General features: G+C 52.0%; 3 protein-coding genes across 3 annotated transcripts; 2 read left to right on the top strand and 1 right to left on the bottom strand.

Moving 5' to 3' along the window:
- The first annotated feature begins 4,627 nt into the window (after nucleotides 1-4,627).
- On the top strand, nucleotides 4,628-5,996 carry LOC116497384 (C-C motif chemokine 5-like). Its single transcript, XM_032201118.1, has 3 exons — nucleotides 4,628-4,700; nucleotides 5,155-5,266; nucleotides 5,909-5,996. The coding sequence occupies exons 1-3, from the start codon at nucleotides 4,628-4,630 to the stop codon at nucleotides 5,994-5,996; spliced, it is 273 nt and encodes a 90-aa protein (XP_032057009.1).
- An 8,149-nt stretch (nucleotides 5,997-14,145) lies between these two features.
- Nucleotides 14,146-15,175, bottom strand: LOC116497355 (C-C motif chemokine 4-like). Its single transcript, XM_032201059.1, has 3 exons — nucleotides 15,103-15,175; nucleotides 14,521-14,632; nucleotides 14,146-14,233 (listed from the first exon to the last, which is right to left on the bottom strand). The coding sequence occupies exons 1-3, from the start codon at nucleotides 15,173-15,175 to the stop codon at nucleotides 14,146-14,148; spliced, it is 273 nt and encodes a 90-aa protein (XP_032056950.1).
- Nucleotides 15,176-23,753: 8,578 nt separating this feature from the next.
- LOC116497330 (C-C motif chemokine 4 homolog) lies at nucleotides 23,754-24,739 on the top strand. Its single transcript, XM_032201027.1, has 3 exons — nucleotides 23,754-23,872; nucleotides 24,202-24,316; nucleotides 24,652-24,739. The coding sequence occupies exons 1-3, from the start codon at nucleotides 23,803-23,805 to the stop codon at nucleotides 24,737-24,739; spliced, it is 273 nt and encodes a 90-aa protein (XP_032056918.1). The 5' UTR covers nucleotides 23,754-23,802.
- The last annotated feature ends 211 nt before the right edge of the window (nucleotides 24,740-24,950 follow it).

Here is a 24,950-nt window from a genome sequence, read left to right as displayed (position 1 = left end):
TAAGATGAGGGTAATGGTGACAGATTCTGTGATGGTGACCAACCAAGCTCTGAAGGGATATGGATACATGGACCCCACAGACAGAGGGAAAGACTGGTTGGTATGGATGCCACAGACTTTCTGTGGGACTTTGCAGGAACATCTGCTGCTTTCTGAGAGCTATGGTATTGGGCAGACCCTCTGTGCAAGAGGATGCCATCTCTGCCAGGTATGGGAAGCAGAACTTAGCTATGCTGAGGCTATGATCACCAATGAAGGCAGGTTTGGGAAAGACAATGATGTCCAATTGCTCAAGAAAACAATCAGCAGTACCCAAGGAGGTTCAGCCCTGCTGCTGATGGAGCAGGCACCCCATTTGTGCTGCTGTGCATGGCCAGGCTAAGGTGACACAAATCACAGGTGATCATGGACACAGCAACCCCAGTTCATGGAACTCAGCCAGAGTGCCCCTGAAATTGGGTGAAGCAGAACAGCATAGGCACAGGCTGATGATTACTAGCAGAGCTTTCCCCTGCTCAAGGGAAACAAGGTTCTGAGTCCTTGTGCTGGTAGAGGGGCTGTGTCTGGGGTCCTCATTCCTACTTGGTGCACAGTAAAATCTGTATCTTGTTTTCCCAGGTGCCATCTTTTGAGAGTTTGGCTGGAGCTGCAAAGAGAAAGTGACCCTAGTTTACAGAGAGAGTCCTTCTAAAGGAGCAGAGCCTTTTGCCTTCATTTACCCCACAGAAGGAAGATGAGTAAACACTTGCCCACTTGCTCTGGGAACTGTGCTGCAGGAGGGGACAGGTGAGGGACACAGGCAGCACTACATGGGTATCATGCAGCAGTGGCACTTGTCATCCACCAACCCTTGCCCCAAGCACCTCACTTAGCATTTTTTATTTCAGAACAGTATTTTTTCTTAAGTGAAATGTCTTTTTCAGTCTTATTTTGTTAAGTGAAATTTATTGGACAAAATCCCTGGAGCTTAAGTGAGGTTAGGCTGGGACAAAAACAAAACCTGACTTCTCCCCCAGTGCCTGTGCACATCCCCTAAAAAAAAAAAAAAAAAAAAGACTTTCTGCTGAACAAAACAGAGAAGAGCAGAGGGGTTCGGAGTGGGCCCCCATTCCTCGGGTGGTTGCTGCCAGCGTGGGCAGCACCACGTCAGGCTGCAGGGAGACGAGCCCCACGCTTGCACCTGGGGCACTGCAGGGCTTCCCAGCAGACGGGCGAATGGTGACTACGATGCAGAGGAACGAAAAGGCTCCAGGAGCATTTCCCACAAAAGACAGCAGAGGGCTCATGCACCTTGCGCACTCATGCATGGTTCAGAAAAGTAAATGATGTGCAGGACAAGGGAGCTCTCTCTGCTCCTTCACCAGCCTATGCTACACCCGTGTCTTTAGCTGAATACACAAAGGAATGTGCCATCACAGCCTCTTCCTTCCTTCCTTCCTTCCTTCCTTCCTTCCTTCCTTCCTTCCTTCCTTCCTTCCTTCCTTCCTTCCTTCCTTCCTTCCTTCCTTCCTTCCTTCCTTCCTTCCTTCTCTCTCACATCCCCCAGCACAGTTCCTATTCCTGTCAGTGTTGGCCAGGGTCCCTTGACGGGGACTTGCTCACACAGAGTGCCCTGGGGAGGCTCCTTCAGGGCTCTCCCTGCCCCATGCAGCTCCCTAAAATGGCCACACAGCTCCCCTCTCCATCCAAACTCTGGCACGGTCCGCATGGACCCCCTGCAGTCCTTCCTTGACATGGTCTGGGGTCACAGAGGGACATCCAGGGACAGCTCCCCTGTCCCTATGGTGCCCTGGCCTCTACCCAGTCATGCTGTGCCCACTGAATGATGACTGCTGCTTGCTGCCTTTGCCTGAGGAGCTGTGCTGCAGGAAGCAGGAAAGGACAAAGGGAGGCAGTGGATAACACTGGAGGACTGACTAGTGAATTGCAGAGTAGGATGAAGAGAGCAGAGTGTCACCTTCCCTCAAGAGCAAGGATGGAGCCAAGACAAAAGAACAGGGCCTCGCATCTTTGCAATTCTGCAGCATCTCAGCCATGTCCCCACCACAAAGACCTGCATAGGGCCAAAGCCCCAGTGTGAGGGATGAGGCTGGGTGTTAGAGGACGCATGGCCGAAAGCACGACAGACACCAGTAGAGTCAGATCATGCTCCATTTTATTGCCCGAATAGCCTAACTTTTATAGTGAACTTAGCAGGGGCGGATAGTGTTTCACACAAGATTATTGGTCAACAGCACTCAGACAAACAACTACAAGAAAACAACCCCACCTGCAAGAAAACAACCCCCTTGTGATTAGCAGTCATGTAGACCTTGTCCTTGAAGCCAGCTGCTGGTAACAATATTTTTCTGAATTCCTCAGCTGGGCTGTGCAGTGGACTCCAGAGACACCTAACATTATTGCACCCCTTGTGCTCATTAGGGCAGAGGGGAGAGGAGAGTCGTGCTGGGCTGAGGTGCAGATACCCTGCATCATCAGAAAGATATGCAGATTTCATGGTTTTGGTTGCCTCTACAAGCTCCAACAGAGCATGGGCTCTGGCAGTCTTGTGGTTGGGGCAGTGTCAGTATCTCTCTGTGGTTTCTTAGATCTCTATCTGGGACTTTCAGATGTTTTGTCATAGGCAGTAACCAGTCTGCTGGCTGCAGCAGCCTCACTTGCATGACACATACTGGGCACAGTCTCTGGCTGTGATGGCAGAGGACTGAGAGGTGGGTGATTGCCACCCCCTGAATGCAACAAGGAAGCAATGCAGTCCAGAAGCTGCACCTTGTCAGCAGTGTGCAGGGCTGTGTGTGATGTGCAGCTGTGGGGGATGAAAATATTTTCTAAAAGCACTACTCCTTTGAAGGACAAGTCCCAGCCCCAGGGGCAGCCTTGGAGCAGCAGGCACAGATCAGGACCCAGTACAAAATGCAGCCACCATTGCAGCAAGGAGATGGGGCTGAGATGCATGGCCTTGCTTTGTACCCCATTGTGGATCTAGGGTATATAATGCAATAAGTGCATAAATTAGCCAGAATATTTGGCTAAGTGCAATACTAAAATACATTCAGCAGAGGAGTAGCAATAAATAATCCCTCTTTCCAACTCAAAGAGTAGGACATCCCTTGGAAAATCCCAGTTGAGGTTTTGTCTCTGACAAAGCCCAAGTGCCTGTTAGCATATTGATGTTCTGCCCCAAATTGCTGCCACCAGGCATTTATGACAACCCCATGGTGCCAGTCACAGCAGCTGCACTATCTCTATCACTGGGTTCAGCTCCAGACCCTTCACATTAGTTTGAGGGCAGGAGTTCTTGGGGTCCCCAGGGCACTTCACCTGCCTGGCATCCCCCCTCTAGCCCACCGGGAGAGCTCCTGACTGCTCATCTGGGAGGGAGGTTTGGGGAAGCCTTAAGTTCTTGCTGTCCTGTAGCACAGAGCCCTCCTGCAGCACCTCTCATTCTCCCAGTTTTTGGGGACATAATGGTGAAAGGGACACCATGCCGTGGGAACAGAACACAGCTCCTATGGCAGTCCACTGCACTGCAGGAGCCACAGGATGGCAAGGAAACCCCAGGGAGAGGGGCTCGTGGTGCCTCGTGAGCAGCACTTGTCTCTGGGAGCCAGGCATGAAATTCACGGAGAAACCACAGGCTGTGAGCTGGCAAATGTGGTGCCAGCTGAAGAGAAGAGGGAGGTGGAGAAAAGGGAAATGCTCCCTGCGGCAACCCGGGGAGCCCATCGCGAGGCCCATGACTGTGAGTGTGCACATGGTGATGGGGCTCTGCCTTGGCATGAGATCAGGTCCCAAGCAGGGGAGCCTCCTGCTCTGCCTTCTTCATCCCACCTTCCCCCAAGCCCAGGTTGGTGCTTGTGTTTGCCCCACATGTCTGGGAGAAGTCAGTGTTTGTAGAGGTGGACTTCAAGGTGGACTTACCAGGCAAGCACCCCCTTTCTTGGCTGATGCTGGTGTGTACTGGGAGGTCCTAAGCTCCATGCTGGGAGCACAGCTTTGAGGGTTTTGTGTCTCTCAAAGATTGCCCAGGGCTACAGCCTCCCCAGGGTGCCAGCTATCCTTGCTACCTGCACAGGCAGTGGTTCTTGGAGCATGCACACTGCCCACGCTGCCCCTCACATGTGTCCCAGCCCACCATAGGACCCCCAACTGGACCTGGTCCCAAGCCATTCAAGGGGCTGAGCACCTTTGTGATCAGGACTTGGGTTCTTAAAAAAGACATTGGGTTGACATCTTCCTGGCCCTGTGGGAGGCTGCTGAGATGAGCTTGTTGGGGTTTGCTGTCATCTCGGTGAATCTAAGTGCAAACCTGCTTCTCAAGAGCTATCGCATATCCTGTCTTGGTCAGTATAGCCCTCATGAGGATGCTGGTTTGTTCAGACTTACCCCACCTTACACAAAGGCTATTTTAGTATTTCCTAAACCTGCTGCTTCCTCTTTTTTTCAGTATTTCTGAGGCAAAGGTGCCGTGACATCAGCTCTGTTACGCTTTGGAAATTCCGAATACTTGCCTTGAAATCTGCTGCCACCCCTATAAAAAGCAAGGAGCATCCAAACCATCTTGCACCAGACGAAGGAGAAACGTGATCTGATCCTGCTTCTGCCTTGCAGCTCGCCTCTGTCCATAATGAACATCTTTAGTGCAGCCCTCTCCATCCTCCTGGTTGCTGGCCTCTTTTCTCAGGCTTTTTCTGGTCCAAGTGAGTACAACTCTCTGCTCTCCTGGGGTGGGATGTTGGCATTCAGGATTTTTGCTCTGAAGGCAATAATTTTGAAGAAGAGATGGAAAAAGTTTCAAAGATTAAAAACCTGTGTGAATGGCTTTTCATGCTTTGAATTGGTTTTCCTTTCCAGCATCCTTTTAACTTAGGGAGGTAATTATGAATTTTACATCGCAAGGATTAAAGGTTTCAGGTTTCACAACTCTGCTTCTGTTACCAGGCTTTAGGAGTGATCCTAGAGTGACCGAGGGGATGTTTATCATTGGTAGTGAGGGAGAGAGCCTTTAGCAAGACACTCTAACAGTGACTTTCATTAAGCACTGTCATTTTTTGCTGACTTTATGGTTAATTTGGATAAGAAGAGGGCTCCACAGCTGAGTAAGGGAATGGTTGCTCATGGTAGACTTATGCTGTCCTTCCTGATCTCTTCCAGTTGGAGCTGACACAACCATCTGCTGCTTCAGCTATACCTCACAGAAGCTGCCCCAGAGTCATGTGAAGGATTATTTCTACACCAGCAGCAAATGCCCACAGCCAGCAGTTGTGTAAGTACTGGCTCCTGCTCTGAGCTCTTTGGGAAAGGCTCCACCAGTCTTTGGGCTCTGCTCCAAAGTTTCCTGCCATCCACTGGGACTAAGAGCATGGTGGTGTGAGGAACCATGCATGAAGTCAGGGGGCAGCCACCACAGGCCCCACATGCTGTATGTGAGCACTCATCCTCCTCAGCTGACAAATAGGGCCATCCTGGTGCTGGGAACAAGGTGTGGGAAGGATATTCCTGCATAGCCAGCAGGACCTCCCTGTGGCCATGAGCCCAAGGCACATAACGTGCCACTTGTGAGACTTGTACCTGATGTAGACTAGGGGTCTGAGGCCAGCAGATGCTTGCCCCAGAAATGCCAGATGCCCATACACTGCTTCCAGGCTCACCTCCAGACTGGACAGGGACAGGAATGTCTGAGCATGGGGGCTTCTCCCAGGGGACCTAGAGCTCTCCTTGATGCATGGGTTTAGCTGGCTCCCCTGGAGCTTGTGGTTTATGGGAGGGTAAATGATCCCCTTGGGAGCCAGCACTGATCACAGGACAGGTCAGTAGGTGTCCAGAAAGCGACCCAAGGCCCTGGCTGCCACTTCGGCATGTCCCTTCTACCTCCAGAACTATAACACCTCTCTGCCTGGCTTGACAGGTTCATCACCAGGAGGACTCGGCAGGTCTGTGCTAAACCTGATGCCAGGTGGGTGAAGGAATATGTGAACTTCCTGGAGCTGCACTGAGCACTGGGAGCTGAGGGGAACCTGCCAGGAGAGTCCTGCAAGACCATCCAGCAAAGTCATGGCATGGACAAGAAATCCTGCTTGTTCTGAGCACCGAGGCCAACAGACGCCTCAGGGGCCTTGAATTTCCTTTCGTCTTGCAAGGGCGTTGTTTATCTTTTACAATTTAGCCACCCCTACTGGGCAGCTATGATGCTGGGGACCTACCTCCTGGCCTTGCAGACATGGCCTGGCATAGCCTGCTGTGTGAGCTGTGACTAAACTCCATCCACTCCTTGCGCCTCTGCTGCTAGAATGGGAGGGGAATCTTATCTTAGGAGCTATTTGTGGGAAGTGGTCTGTCAAAACTAGGTGTAAGTGCTGTCATGTAAATGCAGTCTGACTACCAAGCCAGCTGGCTGAACCCTGCAGTACAGCAGATGCTGTGAATGAGATTCAATGAATGAAATCCTTCCTTAATGGAAGATATGGTACACTGGATATTTATGGGATGCTGGTTGTGGAACCATGTTGTTCAGCCTTATTCTCAAAATGCTGTGTCTTGCTGGTACCAAAGAATAAAGATTTTCTCTCGCTCTCTTCACTCTGTGTCATCTCTTGCCTAGCCCCAGAGGAAGGCAGAAAGCACTTGGTCCTGGGAGTGCTGGAGTGTGACGGGACCTTTCTGCTACACAGCCCAGCACCTGCCTACCCCAGAGCTGGTGCTTGGAAGGTACTTGTCTAGGAGGACTCCACCACAACCACCTTGGGAGAGGCAGGAGACTGGCCATGACTTCCCACCTGGAAATACCTCATCCTTCTTTTTCCTAAGTCTTCCCTCCTGCATTGCCTCCCTAGTCTCCAGCACCCAGCACTGCCCAGGGCTGCATCCTCCCAGCCCCTGCTCTGCTGTGAGCCAGTCCTTGCCCCCATCACGAGTGACCAACGCCAGGAGCTGGTGGAGCTGGTCCCGCAGGATCTGATGCTCTGCTCTGGCCCTATCTTCTTAGTGTTTTACCACAGGCACCCATTATCTGCTGCAGATCTGTCTGCAGCTGGTTTGCAAAGAAAACCTGAATTTGGTTTTAAAAAGCACACTGAGTAAAAACAAGAAAAACACTTTGTCAAGCTATGGTTTGCATTTAAAGCTTACTGATGTCTTTGTGGGTGGAAAGCGAAACTGCTGGGTCTGACCTCCTGCCACTGAAGCTCTGTGCAGGGGGGAGAGGACCTTCGCTATGTGCCCTGGGCTGCTTCCATCAAAGCTGCCTGAAGCAAAAAAGAGCTTTTGTAAGCTGACCTGACCTTGTGCAGGCAGTTTGTGCATGTCCATGTTCACCTCCCAGGCCATTGTTTACAAGGAAATGAGCTCCTCTTCACTCACTGGGACTTATTTCTCAGCCCTCCCCTCATTGCCATAATTTTCTTCCATAGTTTGGAGCAAGCAAACCAGTGTGAGATGATACAGTTTCTGTTAAATACCCCAAGCCCACTGGTGCTACAGTGGTCTGCAGGTGTTTGTGTTGTCTCCTGTCCTCCCCTTGCCCATCACCACCTTTCCACAGGTCTCCCTGATTAATGACCACACTTTCCTATGAAGTTCTTTATTAGCTGCCTCAAAGTCTCAATTTCTGGCAGAATCTGAGCACAGAGCTCTAACCCACTGCTCCCAGGGCTCTCCACAGACCGAAGCTGTGTTCCCTGCAGCCTGGGGCAGGAAACAGATGCAGAAGCTTCGCCAAGCTAAAGTGCACAGTGGACACTGTCATTGCCCAGAGGATGGTGGAGGTGGTTTCAGTGAAGAAGGGGCTGCCCGGCTCAGCACGAGGCCTTGCAGCCCTGCTGTGCTTTCATCTGACTGGCTGAGCTGGCAGCATGTTCTTACAGTGAGAGCAGGCAACAGGGAGCCCGGAGACATCTGTGTATGTGTCCATGTCAAAATATCACAACCCAAAATGATCCCGTCCTTGAATCCTGGCAGGTCTCCTGCCTGTGTAGTGTCCACATGCTGAGAGGGTCCTGTCCCCGGGGGACCCAGCTGTGGAGGGATTCCAGATCCTTGGTGATGGGATACAAGGAAACAACTTCAGGCAGAACAGAGTGGCTCTCCCTAGGGATGGGGAAGAAAAGTGTAGGGGGTGGAGTTGGGTGCAGGGCACTCCATGGGACAGGAACCATCAAGGAGGCACAGATGAAAGAGGCAGAGAGCTGGGAGGTTGAGGACAGAAGCAGAGGAGGGAGAGAGAGGTTGCAGTAGAGGAAGGGATGCGAGCGCCCAGGCCTGGGATGGGAAGAGCCCTGTCTGGTCAGTGGTGTTCCCAGGCATAAAAGCAGGGTCCCCAGGGGTGCTGCCTCCAACCCACCTTGTCAGAAGCCTGTGGAATGTACAGAGACCTGTCAGCAGGAGATGGGGGACAATGAAATCCACATGGGTGTCAGGTCTGGTGCTCACAGCAGCCTTGTGGCTGGGGCCCTGCACATCCAGGGTTCTGCAGGGCTTCGGGGTCCTAAAGGATGTGAGGTTGTGCTCCCTTTGCCCTGTCTGGCAAACACCATGAGTGAGAAGAGGGGGCCATGGTGTTCATGACACTGAAACTACTTTGCAAGAGGAGGAAAAGAAGCTGGGGCTGAGATGCCATGCTGATTCATGTGTCCCCAAAAACTTCACAAATGCCCTCACCCAGCAGTGGTGTAGCAGCTCAGACCATTTTTTTCCTGGTGGTGAAGATGTGGAGAGGACCAGGAAGCCTTTGTGGTGAGGAAGGGATGCACCACTGCAGAGCTGCACTGTGGTGCCACATCAAGGCTGGGAACTGTCTTTTGTGTGACCGCTGACCACTGTGCAGGCAGCCAGCCAAGGGGAGGTGCTGAGAAACCAGAGAAGGTCCCATGAAAGACTCCTGGATCTGCCTCCACTTGCTGCAGGCTTTGGCAGGCAGGAAGGAGGACCACAGACTGCAGGCCTGAGTGGCTGCTGCAGAGTAGTTGGTGTCTGCTGGGGCAGGCATCATGTGGACATAGATCTCTGCACACCACACACATCACCCAGGGGCTCCTCCTCAGTCAGGCTGGGATGGTTTTGTGGTGGTTTATGTAGCTGAATTCCACCACAACCTCTCTATTTCTCTTCCCCTCCTTGAAGGAAAAAGGGGAGAAAATATGACTGAAAGGGTGCCACGGTTGAGATAAGGACATGGAGATTTATTGACAAACAGTTATTGTCATGGGCAAAACAAACTCAGCATAGGAAGATTTATGTAATTTATGGCCTATCACTACTGGATTACAACAGTGAGAAACTAAAAACAAATTTAAAAAAACCTTCCTCCCCACCCACCCTCTTCTCTGACCTCTCCTGAGTGGCACAGGGAAATGGGGAATGGGATCTGCAGTCAGTCCCTGACGCTTCATCTCTGCCACTCCTTCATGGTCACTCTCTGCCCCTGCTCCATGCAGGGTCCCTCCCACAGGACACCGTCCTTCCTGAACTAAGCCTGCGGGGGCTGTCCACAGGCAGCAGTTCCTCAATAACTGCTCCCACATGGCTCTGTACCACGGGGTCCAACCCCCATGAGCAAACTGCTCCAGCACGGGTCCCCCACAGGCAGCAGCTCACCACAGGCCCCTGCTCCTGCGTGGGCTCCTCTCCACGGGCTGCAGCTCCAGCCTGAGGCCTGCTCCTGCTGGGGGTCTCCATGGGCCACAGCCTCCTCTAGGCTACATCCACCTGCTCCACTGGGAGGCTCCTCCATGGCCTGCAGCATGGAGATCTGCTCCATGTGGGACCCATGGGCTGCAGGGGGACAGCCTGCTCCACCAGGTGCCTCTCCACAAGCCGCAGGGGAACTTGTGATGCGTACCTGGAGTACCTCCTGCCTCCTGCTGCACTCACCTTGGGGGTTGCAGGGCTGGTTCTCACTCATCTCTCTCCCAGTTGTTGTTGCACAGCAATTTTCTGTTTTGTTTTGTTTTGTTTTCCCACCTTTCTTAAATCTGCTCTCACAGAGGTGCAAACATCACTTCTTGGCTCAACTCTGGCTATCAGTGGGTCCTTTTTGGAACCAGCTGGAGCTGGCTCTGTTCTGACATGAGGTCTCTTCTCACAGAGGCCAACCCTGCAGACCCCTGCTACCAAAACCTTGCCACATAAAACCAAGACAGATTTCCCAGAATAACATCCCATCCTTCTACAGGGCTTGTCCCTTCACCAGTACAGGCAGGTCTTTCTCAGCCACCTCCCTGCAGCTGGAAAATCTCTCTCCTTGCCAGTGCAGAGTGATGGCCAGTCCCAGATAACACCCAACAAACCCAACTCTTGGTCCCAAGATAGAGAAAGACTTGTGGGGTCAAGTCAAAAGCTTCCTGAATGGGCCCAGGGCTGGCTGCTGGCACCAGCTGGTAGTGTATGAAGGCTCCTTCTCACATTTCCTGGAAAGCTTCTGCAAAGCAAGCACGAAGCAGTGCACAGCTGTGACAGGGCTGTCTGAAAGAGATTTGGAGTGTAGGACTGAATCCCTACAACCAGAAGGAGACACATCAGGGATGCTGACCCTGCCATCCCACACACATGGAGAGTGAGAGCACCTAACCCTAACCATTCCCACCCCAGAGACCTTGGGACTTTCTCCCCACTGGGCAAGGATGGGCAAACAGGACACAGGCTTCCTGCACCACCAGTGAAGATATGCTGAAGTCTGTAGTGGGAAGGGGCAGTAGTTCCAACAGCTTCAGCCCCCCTTGCCCTATCTGGCTCTGTGGGCAGTCCCCAGTCAAGGAAAGCTCCAGCTGGACTTCCTGAAAGGCCTTGCCATTGCTTGCCTGTGACTGGACTCCCCAGGAACTTCTTGTGCTCTCCCAGAGTCCTCAGGCATAATAAGGAAAATCAACCATGTACTACCAGCAGAGAACAAGCGCTCCTGCTGGGCCATGTTCCAGGCCAAAGATTCAGAGCATCCCATGCCTGTTTGTCAGGCCTTACAGGTCACAATGATGAAACCTTCTTCCTCCAGGAGAACAAAAACAACCCAAAGACAGAAGTGGGTTCACCTTGGGAGTAGAGGGCAGCAATAAGGAGAGCAACCAGAGAGACCCTTACTTTCCCAACTAGAGCTAAGCAGACATACAGATCATTTCTGTGCTCATCACTGATCCAACCAGTCCTTGCTTTCCATAGGGAAGCACCAGTGATGGGTGCTATAAAAATGGGTTTAGGAGAAAGGTTTCCTGAGTGATGTGGAGCTGCCACTCAGGAGCTGCCACACAGACAGCATTACATAGCTTAGAAAGACAAAATTCAAAGACACTGAGTGGTGAGGTCAGATCCAAAACAACAGCTAACACAGAAGAGCTGCAGGGGGAGGCTGTGACAGGATATGCCTCCCTTAATACTTCAGCAAAGTTGTCCAGAAGTAATCACAACTCCACTCCTCATGGTGAGGACAGCTAAGAGAGGTAGGAGGCAAGAAGTGCCTCCTTACACTCTTTACCCCCTGAGGGCTGATGAAGGGGATAGCTGCAGAATCGGGTTAGGAAGAATGGCCATAGGGAGAGAATGCTGCCTGTGGGGTTGCTCACCACCTATCCCAGGGCTTTTCCCAGATTCACAGGCAGTAAGGGAAGAGCTAAATAGGGTTCAAGCTCCCCAAATGACCAGAGAGGACCAAGATACCAGGTTTAGCCTCCAGTAGTGCCCAAGGTTTGATGCTTTGCCCATGGGACTACAAAGGTCTTTTGACACTCTGGGTGCCTTCTGGGCATTACTGAGCACAGGCAGGGAAAGAGAAGCCTGTGCACGTTCAGCAGCCTCAATATGCCAGTCTCCTTAGCTTCTGTCCACCTCACTAAACACACAAGAAGCCTTGTAGCAAGCAAGAAAGAGCTGGGAAAAATCTGGTGTTGTCCCAAGCCTCAGGAGAGGACCATTGCAGGCAGCTGATGCATCGCCCCGCAGCCCTGCCCTGCCCTGCCTAGAGCTAGCGGCAGACAAGAGGCTGGGGGCAGGCTGCTCCCCTGCACCCAGGTGCACCCCATTGTTCTGAGCCTCCCCCCCCCCCATATCTCACACTCGTACTGGCTCACTGGAAGCCAGGGCTGGGGTGTCAGTGAGCAGGGCTGGCACGACTGCTGCTCCGGGAGCTCCAGCAAGGAAACCGAAAGCAGAGAGTCTGAGGGAAATTCCCACAGAAGCCTGGGCTTCCAGCCAGGGACTGTCCGGAAAAGATCCATCTGCAGAGCCAAGCTCCTCCTGCCTCTCCCGACTGTCGGGTCTGGAGCATAACCTCCCACCCCCCCAGGCTCCCTGCATCAGTGCTCTGTCCCCTCACAGAAAAGAGGATCGGGGAGGATTTGGGGAACAAAGCTAAAGGCATGTTGGCCGTCGGGTGGGGTAAGATTTTTGCAGTCATGCTGACCCCCCCTGGTCCCTGCTTTAAGCTGCTCCTGTCTGCTAGAACCCTGCTGAGGAGAGAGAGAGAAAGGAGGGGGAAGCTGCTCATCCTCCCAGCTCAGCAGGCAGAAACAGGATTGCAGAAGACCCCTCCACATGGTCCCCATCACCAGCGCCATCTCCTGGGACACAGAACAACGCTCATGGCCAGGGACAGGGCTGGGTCTGCCCATGCTGCCCCTTGGGTCCCCCATGAGCCTTCCTGCCTGAGGTTCAGCAGGGAAAACACAACACTAGAGGGAAATCACAAGACAGCTGAGAGGTGCTTTCCCAGTCTCAGGGCAGCCAAGTCTGACCTATAAGCAGCAGGGAAAAAAATGAAACAATAAGAGACTTTTTGCATTAGGAAGAAGAAATACTGACTGAACAGAGCAGACAATGTGCTGAGCATGACACAGGAAACTGCGCCCAGCACTACACTTTCTCCATTGGGACCTGCACTATTGCAAAGCCTTGTCCTGGGAACAACAGCTGGGATAAAGCAGGTTTGCTGGTGGTTTTTTTTCACCCCAGCAGCACAACTGAACTGTGTTTTTGTTTACTGGTGGGAATGTGAGGAGCAACTCCATTGGGATGCTCAGAGAGCCAGGGTGCCTGCTGTCTTCTGCTGCCAGCCAGAAGGACCCAGATATATGCTGGGGCTGGTGGCAGAGCTGCAGTGGTGTCCTGGAGGAGCAGGAATATGGGACAAGTGATGTTGCAGGGCTGCTGACAATATGGGTGTGGTGCCTGAAGGCTCCATTATGGGAACTGCGTCACCTTCACTGGCACAAAGCTCCAGAAGAGCACGCTTGTGGGCAGGGAGTGCACGCTTGTGGGCACATGGGTGGCTCACGTGTCCTCTGTGCCTGTCAGCTTCGCGCACAACCCCAAAGCCATGACAGCCTTCCCCAGTCGTGCCCTCTGAAGTGTGCCCAGCCACTGCCTTGTCACACAGACAGTGCCCATCTGGGGACCAAGGCACCTGAGGTGTGTGTGGGGCACCTTCTTGTGTGTGCGAGGCTATGTGTGTGCACTGGCGTGTCTGATTTTGTAGAGGATGTGGGAGGCAGAGGTATACGTGGTGGGGGAACAGAGTCAGAGGATATTTATATGTCTGTCGTATGGAAACAGCATGGTTTTACCTCAAACCATTTCCCATTATCACATGTCATCCAGAGTGTGTCAATGGGCTCAGTGGTGAGGTCTTGTCTCTGTGCTGATGAAAGGGAAATAAAGGGGCGAAAAATAAAAACGCTTTATCCAAATCCATGTTTTATCCAAATTCTTTATTCTCCAGAATCATAATTTCACACAAGTAAGCCAGGGCCACTCGTTGTCCTATGTTGAGACTCTGAGCTGCCCTCCTGTAAATACCCTCCCTGCCACCCTCCTATAAATAGCATTATGATCCACCGATGAAAATACCATCTATCTCATATGATCATTTCTTAAATAAATTAAAATAATAAAAGAACAATAGAGGCGCAGTCCCATGGGCCTTTCTGGGCCACAGGCAGAGGTGTCAGGCTGACTGATGACGTTTCAGACTGGTCTGTGCAAGCTGAGTGCAAGCAGCAACACCCCAACATGGGGTGTCTCATGGTGCCCTTCCCACAGTCCCTGGGAGCTGCATGCAGACGGTGTGGTATCGTGCAGCTCCTGCCATCCCAAAGCCCTGCTCTGTCACAGGGGCTCTGGATGACAAGACTCATGACAGCAGCTGTGCTTCCTATCTGGCTTTGCTCAGTTCCGCTTCATGTTCTGCAGGTATCTTTGCACCCAGGTGTCACTTGGATTGGCACAGACTTCGCGCCCTTTCTTTGTGATGAACCTGTGGAACAGGGATGAGACACGTGAGGTCTCTGCTCAGACCAAGATCCCAGGTTTGGGGTATTGCAGGAGGTTCTCCCTTGTGTCCCAAGCTTGTGCCATGGCTGACAGTGATTTTCCCCCATTCCCATCTGCTTTTTCACACTACAGGAATATCCCTGGGAGTGCCCACAAAAGATTTGTTGGCAGTCCCTGCAGGAGCATCCCCCGCAGGTCCCTGCACATGAGCACGCACGTGCCAAAATGGCTGTGCCTGCGCTGCACCCAGGCGTCAGCCTTGATACCTACACGAGGGCTGGCAGGGAGCAGCTGGTGCTGGTGACGTAGTAATGCAGGATGAGCTTCTTTGGGAGCTTGTGGGATGTGTAAGAGAAGCAGCAGGTTGGGTGGTCAGGTCCAACTGGAAGAGACAGGGAGAGACAGCATGAGCATGTGCTGAGCTGTGCACCAGGAGCAGCCAGCCCAGAAGTGCAGGAAGCTAGGCAGGTAGGAGGGAGTGAGGAACCAGGGAATAATTAAGGCTGAAAGGGACATGGGAGATTGTCTGGTCCAATGTCAACGACCATTGCTAGGGAAGGCAAGTATAGGAGAGATTCCCACTCAGTTTTTGGGCAGTGATTGGGAACCCTAAACTATAACCAGGAATAAGTATCCCAGGTCCAGGATGGCTGGACAGATGGCTAGTTAGATGGAGGGGCGGACGGATGGACGGAGGGATGATTTTCCAGTTCAGGGAAATTGTAATTGATTGCAGTGCAGAGTGGAGAGTGGCTGAAAAATTCCCAGCTATCTACCAGGGGATCTCAGTGGAGAAATAATAATGAAGGCTCAGCTCCATTCTTCCTTCACAAATAAGAAAGCAGGACTCACCTGGGGCAGAGGACATTTGGGAGCAAGAGGCTGCAATGAGGAGAAGAGCGAGAACAACTGAAGAGACCTTCATCTTCCCGTCAGACAAGGACAGTCGGAGCAGGACCAGGAGCTCTGGCAGATGCAACACAGACTGCATCAGCTGGATTCAGTTCCCTTTTAATAGGGAGTCCTGGAGGCAGCAGAGAAGCCCAAGTGGAAATTCCAGAATTATGATAGAGGATGTCACGAAAGTGAAATAGCCAAAAAATAATAAGGCAGAAGGAATGGGATATAGTTCACATTGGAGCCAAGAATGTTGAGCTTTGACTCAGCATTCATTTTCGTTTTTATCAAATCAAAAGGAAACTGAAGCGTGCCAAGTAGCTTGGCCACAAAGAAGGTATCTATTCATCCAAATTACAGGAGGGATTTTCCCTGTGAGTCTGTACAAAAAAAAAAAAAAAAAAAAAAACATTTACTTAAGATTATGCAAGTCTGGAAAAAAAAAAAAAAAGGCACGCTCGTGCTGTTTTTATGCCGGGTGTTTGCTAAACTGCAGTGCAAGGAGCTGAGGGGTGGCTGCACTGCAGACTCTGTGCTGTCTGAATCGCTCAACCCCTACCAGTTCCACCATGCCGGGTTTAGCAGGGACCAGCCAGGAGCTGGGGCTGGAGGCACCCCTGGAGGTCACCCGGCCCAGCCCCTGCTCGCAGCAGGGTCAGCTGGAAGCCCTGCATGGGCTGTCCGTGTTCAGCTGGTCTTTGAAGACCTCCAAGGAGAGGAACACCCCAGACTCTCTGGACAACCTGTTGCAGTGTTCAGTAATAAAGTTTTACCTGAGTTTTAAATAGAATTCCTTGTGTTTTGGTGTGTGCATTGCTTCTTGTCCTGTCATAGACACTGAGAAGAGTCTGATTTCAGCTGCTTCTTTTCCCATCCACGCATGGATAAGGCCCCCCTGCGAGTCCCAGGTCTCACAGCCTCTCTTCCCATGACAGGTGCCCCAGCCGCTAAATCATCTCTGTGGCCTTCACCGGACTCTCCAGTATGACCGTACCTCTCTTTCGCTGGGGAGCCCAGAGCTGGACGCAGGACTCCAGCGGTGTCTCATCAGTAGGGGGGAAGAATCTCCTTGCTGGCAGCACTCAGGCAGCCCAGGATGCTGCTGGCTTTCTTTGCCACAAGGACACACTGCTGGCTCACGTCCAGTTCGGTGCCCATCAGGACCCCTAAGTCCTTCCCTCCCAGGCTGCTTTCAAGCCAATCAGCTCTGAGCATGCCCTGGTGCACGGGGCTATTCTTCCCCGGGGGAAGGGGTTTGCGTGTCCATTTGCTGAACTTGATGAGGTTCTTGTCCTCTCATCTCTCCAGCCTCTCCAGGTCCTTCTGGCTGAGAGCACAACCCACTGGCATCTTAGCCAGCTCTTGCAGTTTGTGCTGTCTGCAGGCTTGCAGAGGGTGCACTCTGTCCCACTATCCAGGTAATTAAGATATTAAACAGGACCGGCCCCAGTACTGACACCTGGAGTGTCCCAGTGGTGACGCTAGCTGGACTTTGTGCCATGGATCACAATCTTGTGAGCCCGGATATTCAGCCAGCTGTCAGCCCACATTAATGCCCAATATCATCGCCCTCATCGGTTTGTCTATGAGGATTCTGTGGGAGCCAGTTGAAAGCCTTGTTAAAGTCAACATAAATAACATCCCTGCTCTGCCAGGAGGATTATGGAAGAGGAGTTTTGCCAACCTGAGATGTTTTCCAGTCTGAACTGCTCCTCTGGCTCCAAGATGGATTGTTCTGGCTGAAAAGGTGAGAAACAGGTAGCAGAAAACCTGCCTGGCATGGGAGACACTCTCCAGCCCCGCAGGTGCCCAGCACTGGAGCTGTAACAGGGCAGTGCCACAGTGCAGCACGGGGCAGCTGGGCACAGCTGCAGCTCTGTAGGGGAACGGACGAGCCTGTAATATCTGACCTCCTGCCCCAGCCTGGGGGTGCATGGGTGGGAGCCTCCTCCACGGCAAAGAGGAGACTTGGGGCTGTGTGTGGGCCCCTGGGCCTGGATCTTCATCCCCAGGAGTGCAAACCCCTGCTTGTCTCTCCTGGAGCTGCAAACGGGAGCAGTGGAGTCACTGATTTAACTCTGTTCTCCATCAGGAACAGGTATGAGATGCTTAGAGAGAAGGCTGACGGCTCCTGGCACAGGTGATGGTCTGCTCCACCACACCCTGACCCCTCCAGGGAGGATCCCTGTCACACTCCTGCTTCCTGCTTGCTCTTCCCCTGCAGTGCGATTCAGGATACTGGTGCTGTCAGATGCAGCGGGCTGCAGCTCACCTTGCAGCTGGGCAGATGCATCATCACAGAAGCTCACAACCACTTTTGTTGGTTCCAAAGCCTCTGTAGGATTTGACACAGGCATCAGGAAAGTGGAGTTTTGCTAGATTCAGAGCAAGGCCTGGCAGGACAGGCGGGGCTCTGCTTTCCATGGCTTAGCAGAGAAGCTCTGGACAGAGGTGCATGGCAGAACAAGAAGTGGCTCCAGCTTTCAGATGAATTGCTGTGGAGTAAAACTAAATCCTGGCTTTTTGCCACGGAAATAAAGTGTGCAGAAACCAACAGTGGGAGCTATCTGTTCCCCTCTTCTTGCAGCTCATAGGGTAGCATGTACACTGGGAAATGACAAATACTCGCTGCTGGTTCTGCAATTCTTGCTGCATTTCCATGACAGAGAGACTGCGGCTACAGAAAGGCAGTTTTGTGGCTAACACCAGCCAGAAAGAGCTTTGCTCATGGGAACTTTGCACTTTCTTCTCCCCAGCGTCCCCCACCTGCAGTGAACGAGCCCAAGAGCTAGAGGCTCGCACTGTGCCGTCTTGCTCAGCGCCCATAGCACCCGGGGCAGTGAGGAGGTGTGATGGAAACGTTCCACATCAGGAAGCTCTGCCCTCCATCCAGAAGCTCTGAGATGCTCAGTGGAATGAAAGGAGCTGTTGTTCACTGCTACTGAATTTGACAAGGCTGGGCGGAAGAGGAGGGTCTGGAAGGAGCTGCTGCAGCCACAGTTGTTTGCTTGTGTCATTGGCCCAGACTGATAAGCACTTACAAAAATGCCCTTTGAGAGCCGTGATGCCTTCTGCCAGGGTGGGCACCTCTCCAGCCACGCCTGCGTGGCACTGACCCCTGCTGCAGGTCTCCACCTTTGAGCTTCCAGCTGCAACCACAGCCACACGCTCCTGCCTGGCTGTTCCTGGAGCAAGATGACCCTGTTGGCCTCTGAGGCCTGCATCTGTTTCCAGCTTTCTGTTTCTCTGCACTGTTTTCTGTCTGTCTGTTAAATCCTAGAGCCCTCTGCTGTCAGAAAGCTCCTGCAGTTTAAGTAGTTATAATTCAATCTCTCTCAAGCTTGCTTCCCTTATTATTCCTGGCATGGAGCTGCCTTTTATAGCTTTGGCCTCACCCAGCCTTGGGCATGAGGTTTGTTTGAGTAGCAAAAGAAAGCTAAAATTATTCAAAAAAGAAGATTATAGAGAAGGATGCTATAGTGGCTGCCAAGACTTCTTCCACTGGGATAGCGGTCCCAGGGGCCCTGGGACTCCCTCCAGTCCCCCCAGATCCTGCCCTTGCCAAGAGGTACCAGGCGCAAAGCATGTGCCCCAAGGGGAAGGGACCCTGAGTGCTTCGCTTGAGGTGATGCTGAGGTCTCCCGGACTGGAGAAAGCCACATCTGCTGCACCAAAGCACAGCTCACCTGCAGGCACTGCAACATCCCCAACCCAGCTCTGCAGCACAGTCAGATGCAGCACACAAAGGGATATTAGCCTGTCCACAGCTAAGCCACTGCTCGATGTTCACTCCTGTTGTCCATAAGCCTACAAGTGGCTGTGAGCTCCAGCGTGCAGGGTGCTGTGTTTGGGGGGTGCTGGGGGTCTCGCCCTGGGCAGAGGGCAGTGTCCGGGACTCTGTGCACAGCTGGGGCTAAAGGAGACCCCTCAGCACCTGTTCCCAAACTGTCCCTGGCCCAGGAGACCACAGGGGGAGGCTGCAAAGCTGCATGCAGCGTTCCCCAACACCAACCCCTGCCCTGTGTCTGCCAGCACCAGACAGTGCTCATGGCTCTTTTGAAGGGCGCAAACCCATCCAGGGGCGCAAGAGGCTCACATGGGAACTGTGCTTCAGAGAGGTGCTGCAGAGTACCCCAACCTGCAAGCAGTCTCCACGCATGGGAAGTGGTTTGCAGCCTTGCAGAGAGCCCAAACCAAAATAAATGTTGAGGCTAATAAACATCCGAGCATCACTGTTGGACTCTGTGTGTGGCCTCGCCCCTTGCTGTGAGAGCAGGGGCTCACACCTCCCACAGGGTTTTGCTGCCCCCAGCTCTGGGGGGCCAGTGCCAGACATACCCCTGCCACATGCTGCTAGGAGGGTGGTCAAGGTGGTGCTTGTGAGCATGGGGTCCTCAGGAGGCAGGGCACAATCGAAAGGCTCCTGAGCCAGGTCATGGTGCTCAGCCATCCTCAGAGCTCCCAAAACCCTCCCCAGCTTCCTGGAGAGCTGGGCATCAGCACAGCTTACAGAGAAGATGATCAATATATGGCTTTCATCTCCTCTCTGCTTGATGATGTCATACACACAAAGCCTAGTGGGTTCACTTACAAATTGGCTTTATTTTTCACCCTAGCAGAGCTCTGAATTTTCAGCCTGGTCTTCTTTGCTTTTCCTGGGGCACTCACCAAAGATCTGACTGATATGGCCCATCCTTCTGGACAAAGGACACAGACCAGGCAGAGACACGTTGTCATTTCCATGCATTCGTGGGGTTTGAGGGCCACCGAGGGGATGCTGAGGGGTGGGGGTGGGGGCGAGCCCCCACCACTCCAGCCAGGAGTACCCTGACAGCTGCAAACACTGCCCTAGGGCTCCAAAATCACTGAAACTCACTTTTCCCTGTTTCTTTCATTGGCTTTCATGACATGGATGGGGAGGGGGCTGGAGCAAGGAGAGTTGTGTTGTTGTGTGTGTTTTTTTTTTTTTATTATTATACTTTTATTTGGTTTGAAATACCCTACATTTAATCCTCTTTTGTTTGTTTTATTTCAAAACAAAGGCCAGGAAAAATGTGAGGCACACATAGGAAAGCAATATTTTTCTCCAAAGCATTTTCTCAGAAAATATCCTTGCTGGAAGAAGGTTCAGCCTTTGATGAGATACCATCTCTTATCAACACTAACAGCTTGCTGTACCCTGCTTCTCAATGGCCGTCACTGTCCAGGATTCCTTGCATGACACGGTTTCAAGGAAACACGAAGCCGCTCTCTTGTGCAATGCAGCCACACTCGCCCATGCTGTGTGGCCTGGATGGCTGCACTGCCCTCACCCCAGTGCAGCTGAGGCACTGGTTCCCAGTCACTCCCACACGCACAGGTTCCCCCTGGAGCCAGTTCCAGGACATAACATCATCTTGAAAGTTCCATTGTTTCTCCAGAAATGTCAAGAGTAGGGAGGAAAAGAATTTCTGGTTCCTTCAGGGACGTTTTCAGCAGCCATGCTCTGAGCAGGGCAAGACAAAGACTGCTGCAGATTGTGCTGGAGGCAGTTACTGAACTTAGGCCATTTTTAACACTTCCTTTTCCAAGTGGATCCTGCCAGCTCAGCATTTAAAACTGCTATAAATAGCAAGTTACATCATCCAGTCTCACCATTTTTTGCAGTGTTCCCCTTTCATAAGGCAGATCTAGAATTTCTCTATTTCTGCCTCTGACCAAACTTATTTGGGGCATTTGCTTTATTTAGCATTTTCTTCTGGGATTTCCGTTGGCCTGCAGACAAGCTCTAACATAACCTTCCAGGCAAATCAGTGCAACATCAGACAGACTGCTTCAACCAGCCTTCCTTCTGACTCGAAACATTGCCTGCCCGTGGGGGGGGGAGAAGGGCAGACCATGTGCTGTGTCACAGGCCCTGAAACCAGCTGGAGCCAGAGTGGGAAAATGTTTATTTTCCTGCACAGCATCTTTTGCATGAACCTAATTTCCCTTAAGGAGCTCCAGCCTACTTTGGCCACTCTTCCATGGCCATCTGCCCATTCCAGAGCACCTCCCAGACAAACGTCCTTCATCCCAGACACCCAGCCCCACAGCTACCCTCTTTCCAAAACAGAAAGGTGAGAAGAAGTTACTTTCTCATTTCATCATGATAGGGCTGCAGGGGTATGGGTAAGCACACCGTTTTAGACACATTACCACATCTCAGGGCATTGACTACAGCCTCCCACTTCCACCCAGCCTGGGAAGAGCTGGCAGAGTCAGGGCTTTTGTCAGATTTCTAGGGAAAAAACAGACTCATAGGAAGCAAACACTCCGATTTTGAGGTTATTTTATTGGCTTTCGGTAGTGGAAAAGTTCCAGCACTTGCCTGGCCCCTGTAACACACATTATCTAGGCTAATCTGATCCTAAACTGACCCAACTAAACTGAAAAGGTGTTTTCTTTCTTTGTTTGTTGTTGGGTGGTTTTCTTGTTTGTTTGTTTGTTTTAATTTAAAAATTGTCCCTGAAAATTCAAAACATTTTTGTATCTGCTTGCCAACAGAGGTACAAATGCATGGAGAATTTCAGCTACCTGAAACTGAAAAAATATCTCACTGAAAGCATTCAAATAACCGATGCGTACTTACAAATAATTCTTCTATTCTAATGAAACCTGCTTTTATCAGAACATCTCTGCACCATAAATGGCATTTTGCCTGCCTGCCCTACCCACGTCATCTGTCTTGGGAGCAGGACAGGACCAGATGGCTGTAGGTGGCAAATCTCAAGACATGACCTATGAATGCCTGAAGGTACAATCACAGGGAATAGCTCAGAGGCAAACCACGCTCTTGCGTATCTACAAGTTACATTCCCCAAGCAACCAGACAGAAGAGCCAAGAAAGCTGAGGCTGGCTCAGAGCTGACTTCTGGTCCAGCTGGCTTCTGGCTGAATGTCAGCTTCCCTCCCCCTTCCTGGCCAGGCGCCCCAAGGCTCTCCCAGAACTTTGAGGGCTCAGCACATGAACAAGCAGGGGGGGCTGTGCTGGTGGGGGAGCCTGCAAGGTGCTTCACCACCCTGGCCAGATGGCAAAAAGAAGGCTAGGGAGGGGACCAGCTTGGCATGGTGTTGCCAGGGAAGAGCTGATGCTCCATTTGGCAAGTGCCACATTTGCTCCATCTGCCTTCCATGCAGAAAAAGCGCTGCAGCCATGCCAGGGCAAGGGGCAGGCATCCCACCACCGTGGCTCTCTGCAGGCTCTGGAGACCACCTGGAGGGTGGGTCACCTCTGGGACCTCTCCCACTAAGGCCTTGGACCACATTGTCTCCCAGAAACCCCAGTCTGCTTGGAGGTCAAGCCCCCTTCACAGGGCTGTACTGCCTCCCTTCCCACCAACTGCAGACGGTGGAAGGACTGTGCACACCATGCGACATTGGAGTGAGGGTTGGAAAACACTGGGTTATCTACAGAACTCATCCAAGTCGACAGCCTAAAAGTTGCCTTTTACAGAAACATGGTGAGTCAGACCCCAGCACTGCGGCAGGGGTTGTTTGGTTGGCTTGCTCTACTTTTTGTCATATTCTTTCAACAGACCTTGAGGAAGCATCTGTTGAAACATCACTGAGTAGATGAAAATAATGAAATGGAGACATTTCCCTGAAATGCAGCTACCTTGCTGTTGAGAAGAGGCCAAATTCTCTTTTCCTGACTGACATCCCAGTTTATGCTTGTGCCTTCACCCCCATCTCGAGAGTTCCTGGTCTTTAGAACTGGTGACTTCTTCCTCACCCAGCTCCTGGAGCTCCTCCTGCTTCATCTGCAGGGTCACAGTCAACATCTCCATACTTTTCTGGATCTCTGCATCTCCAGGCCCATCAACAATAGGCCTCACCTCACCTATCAGTAGCCAAAGAAACGTAAGTGTCTAACCTAAATTGGTCATTTAAGGTCTTCTTGTAGGACCCGGAGTGAGGCAGGCCCCTCCAGGAGATAACACCCCATCTCAGCTCCCTTAAAACTGAGGAAAAAACTCAAGCACTTCAGCTTCTGGAACTCTTTTTTCCACCCTTATGCTCACCACTACCTGCGCTGGTGCCTGCAGTGCTGTCACAGCAGCAGGGCAGCTACTGAGTCCCCTCAGACAATATGAAGAGGGAGCCCACAGGTGACAGCCCCTATCTTGTGCTGCTGTAGGAGGGAAACAGTTCAGGGTAGAAGAGATCTCTCTCCCCGTTGTTTCTAAGATGGCCTCATCCCATCTATACTCTTCGTCCCATTTGTGCAGTGCAGAGGCAGGATGCATGCTTGCCTCTAAGTTGCTGTTACAGGTTGGGTAATACAGGCCTGTTGACAAATGCAGGAACCTCCACAGGGGAACTTCTTACCAAGGGACATGCATGAAAGAAACAGAAATAGATATTGTGATAGTTTCATATCCTGTGTCACTGGGGAGGCACTGAATCAAGTGGACAGCTTCACGTTTCCGGGGCTGGGGCTACCACTTCGTTCCATCACGAGACTGTGCTGCGAGCCGCTTCTCTGGGGGAAATTCCACCACACCTACGCAAGCAACTGCCCAGACCTGCTTGCCCTATAAATTGGAGGGTATCTGAATGTCTCAGCACCAAAGAGAAAAGAAGCTTTCAAGCTCACTTGCCTGCTTCAGCTCCGGCCACAACTTCTGCGTTGACATGAAGGTCTCTGTGGTTGCCCTGGCTGTTCTCATCGCCGCCTTCTGCTACCAGACCTCTGCTGCACCAAGTAAGTCTGGACTCTATGAATCTCTCTAAATGGGGACAGGGTCCTTTCTGCCAGCCCTTCCACCCCCTCATGTCAGATCTCCTTCTAGCGGGTGCTCAATGGGTGCTATTCAGCCGTGGGCAGGCACAGCGCAAAGCACAACACGTGTGTGGTGTCAGCAACAGCTCAGGGTGAACCCAAATGAGAAAGAATTTAAGGAAGAAGGAAAAAGACCTTGCTTTTTGTATTCCCCCTCCACGTCCTCCCAGACCCATGGGGACTCCAGTCCCAGCTCCCTGCCCCTGTTCGCCTGTCACTTGCAACTGCTCACACCTGTCTTTCCTTCACAGTTGGCTCTGACCCACCAACCTCCTGCTGTTTCACCTACGTCCAACGGGAGCTGCCCCGTAGCTTTGTGACCGACTACTATGAGACCAACAGCCTGTGCTCCCAGCCAGGTGTCGTGTAAGTGTTCTCCTCCAGGACTGGGGGTTCTCCCTTTGGGATGAGGATTCCTCCACATTTTGGACCTGCAATGAGAAAGACTCATTATCAGGGGGGACAGGAAGGATGTGGAGCCAAGAGATGCATGGGGATGCTCCATGGGCTCAGTGTACTTGGGGCTTACACTGGTCCTGCTCCAGGGTTTTGCAGGCTGGTGGCTGCCAACATGGTCAGCACCAGGTGGTGCTGCCCAAACCCTACTGACCCTCAGGAGAGGCTGGGTGTGGAACAGGGATGGTGGGGTCTCCCCCACATGGAGCTCTCACATGGAAAACTCATCTCGCTGCTCCCCACAGGTTCATCACAAGGAAGGGACGTGAAGTCTGTGCCAACCCTGAACATGACTGGGTCAAGAAGTACGTGACTGAGCTGGAACTGAACTGAAGCTTTGGAACAGGATGCACTGTGCCAGGACAAGCAAGCCATGGACTCCATCAGAAATGTTCCGTGTCATTTAGAACTAGCTGAGAAACTGAAAATGTCCCAGAACCTGACTTCAGTGTGCTTTATTTTATTTATGCATTTAATTTTTATAAGGAAAGGGAGCAGGTGAAATAACAAGAAAATTATTTAATATATTTATATATTTTTAAAT

Source organism: Aythya fuligula, chromosome 20, assembly GCF_009819795.1.
Source record: "Aythya fuligula isolate bAytFul2 chromosome 20, bAytFul2.pri, whole genome shotgun sequence".
Taxonomy (NCBI): Eukaryota; Metazoa; Chordata; class Aves; order Anseriformes; family Anatidae; genus Aythya; species Aythya fuligula.
Note: the sequence above shows the minus strand (reverse complement) of the source record. Positions and strands in the feature narration are given on the sequence as shown.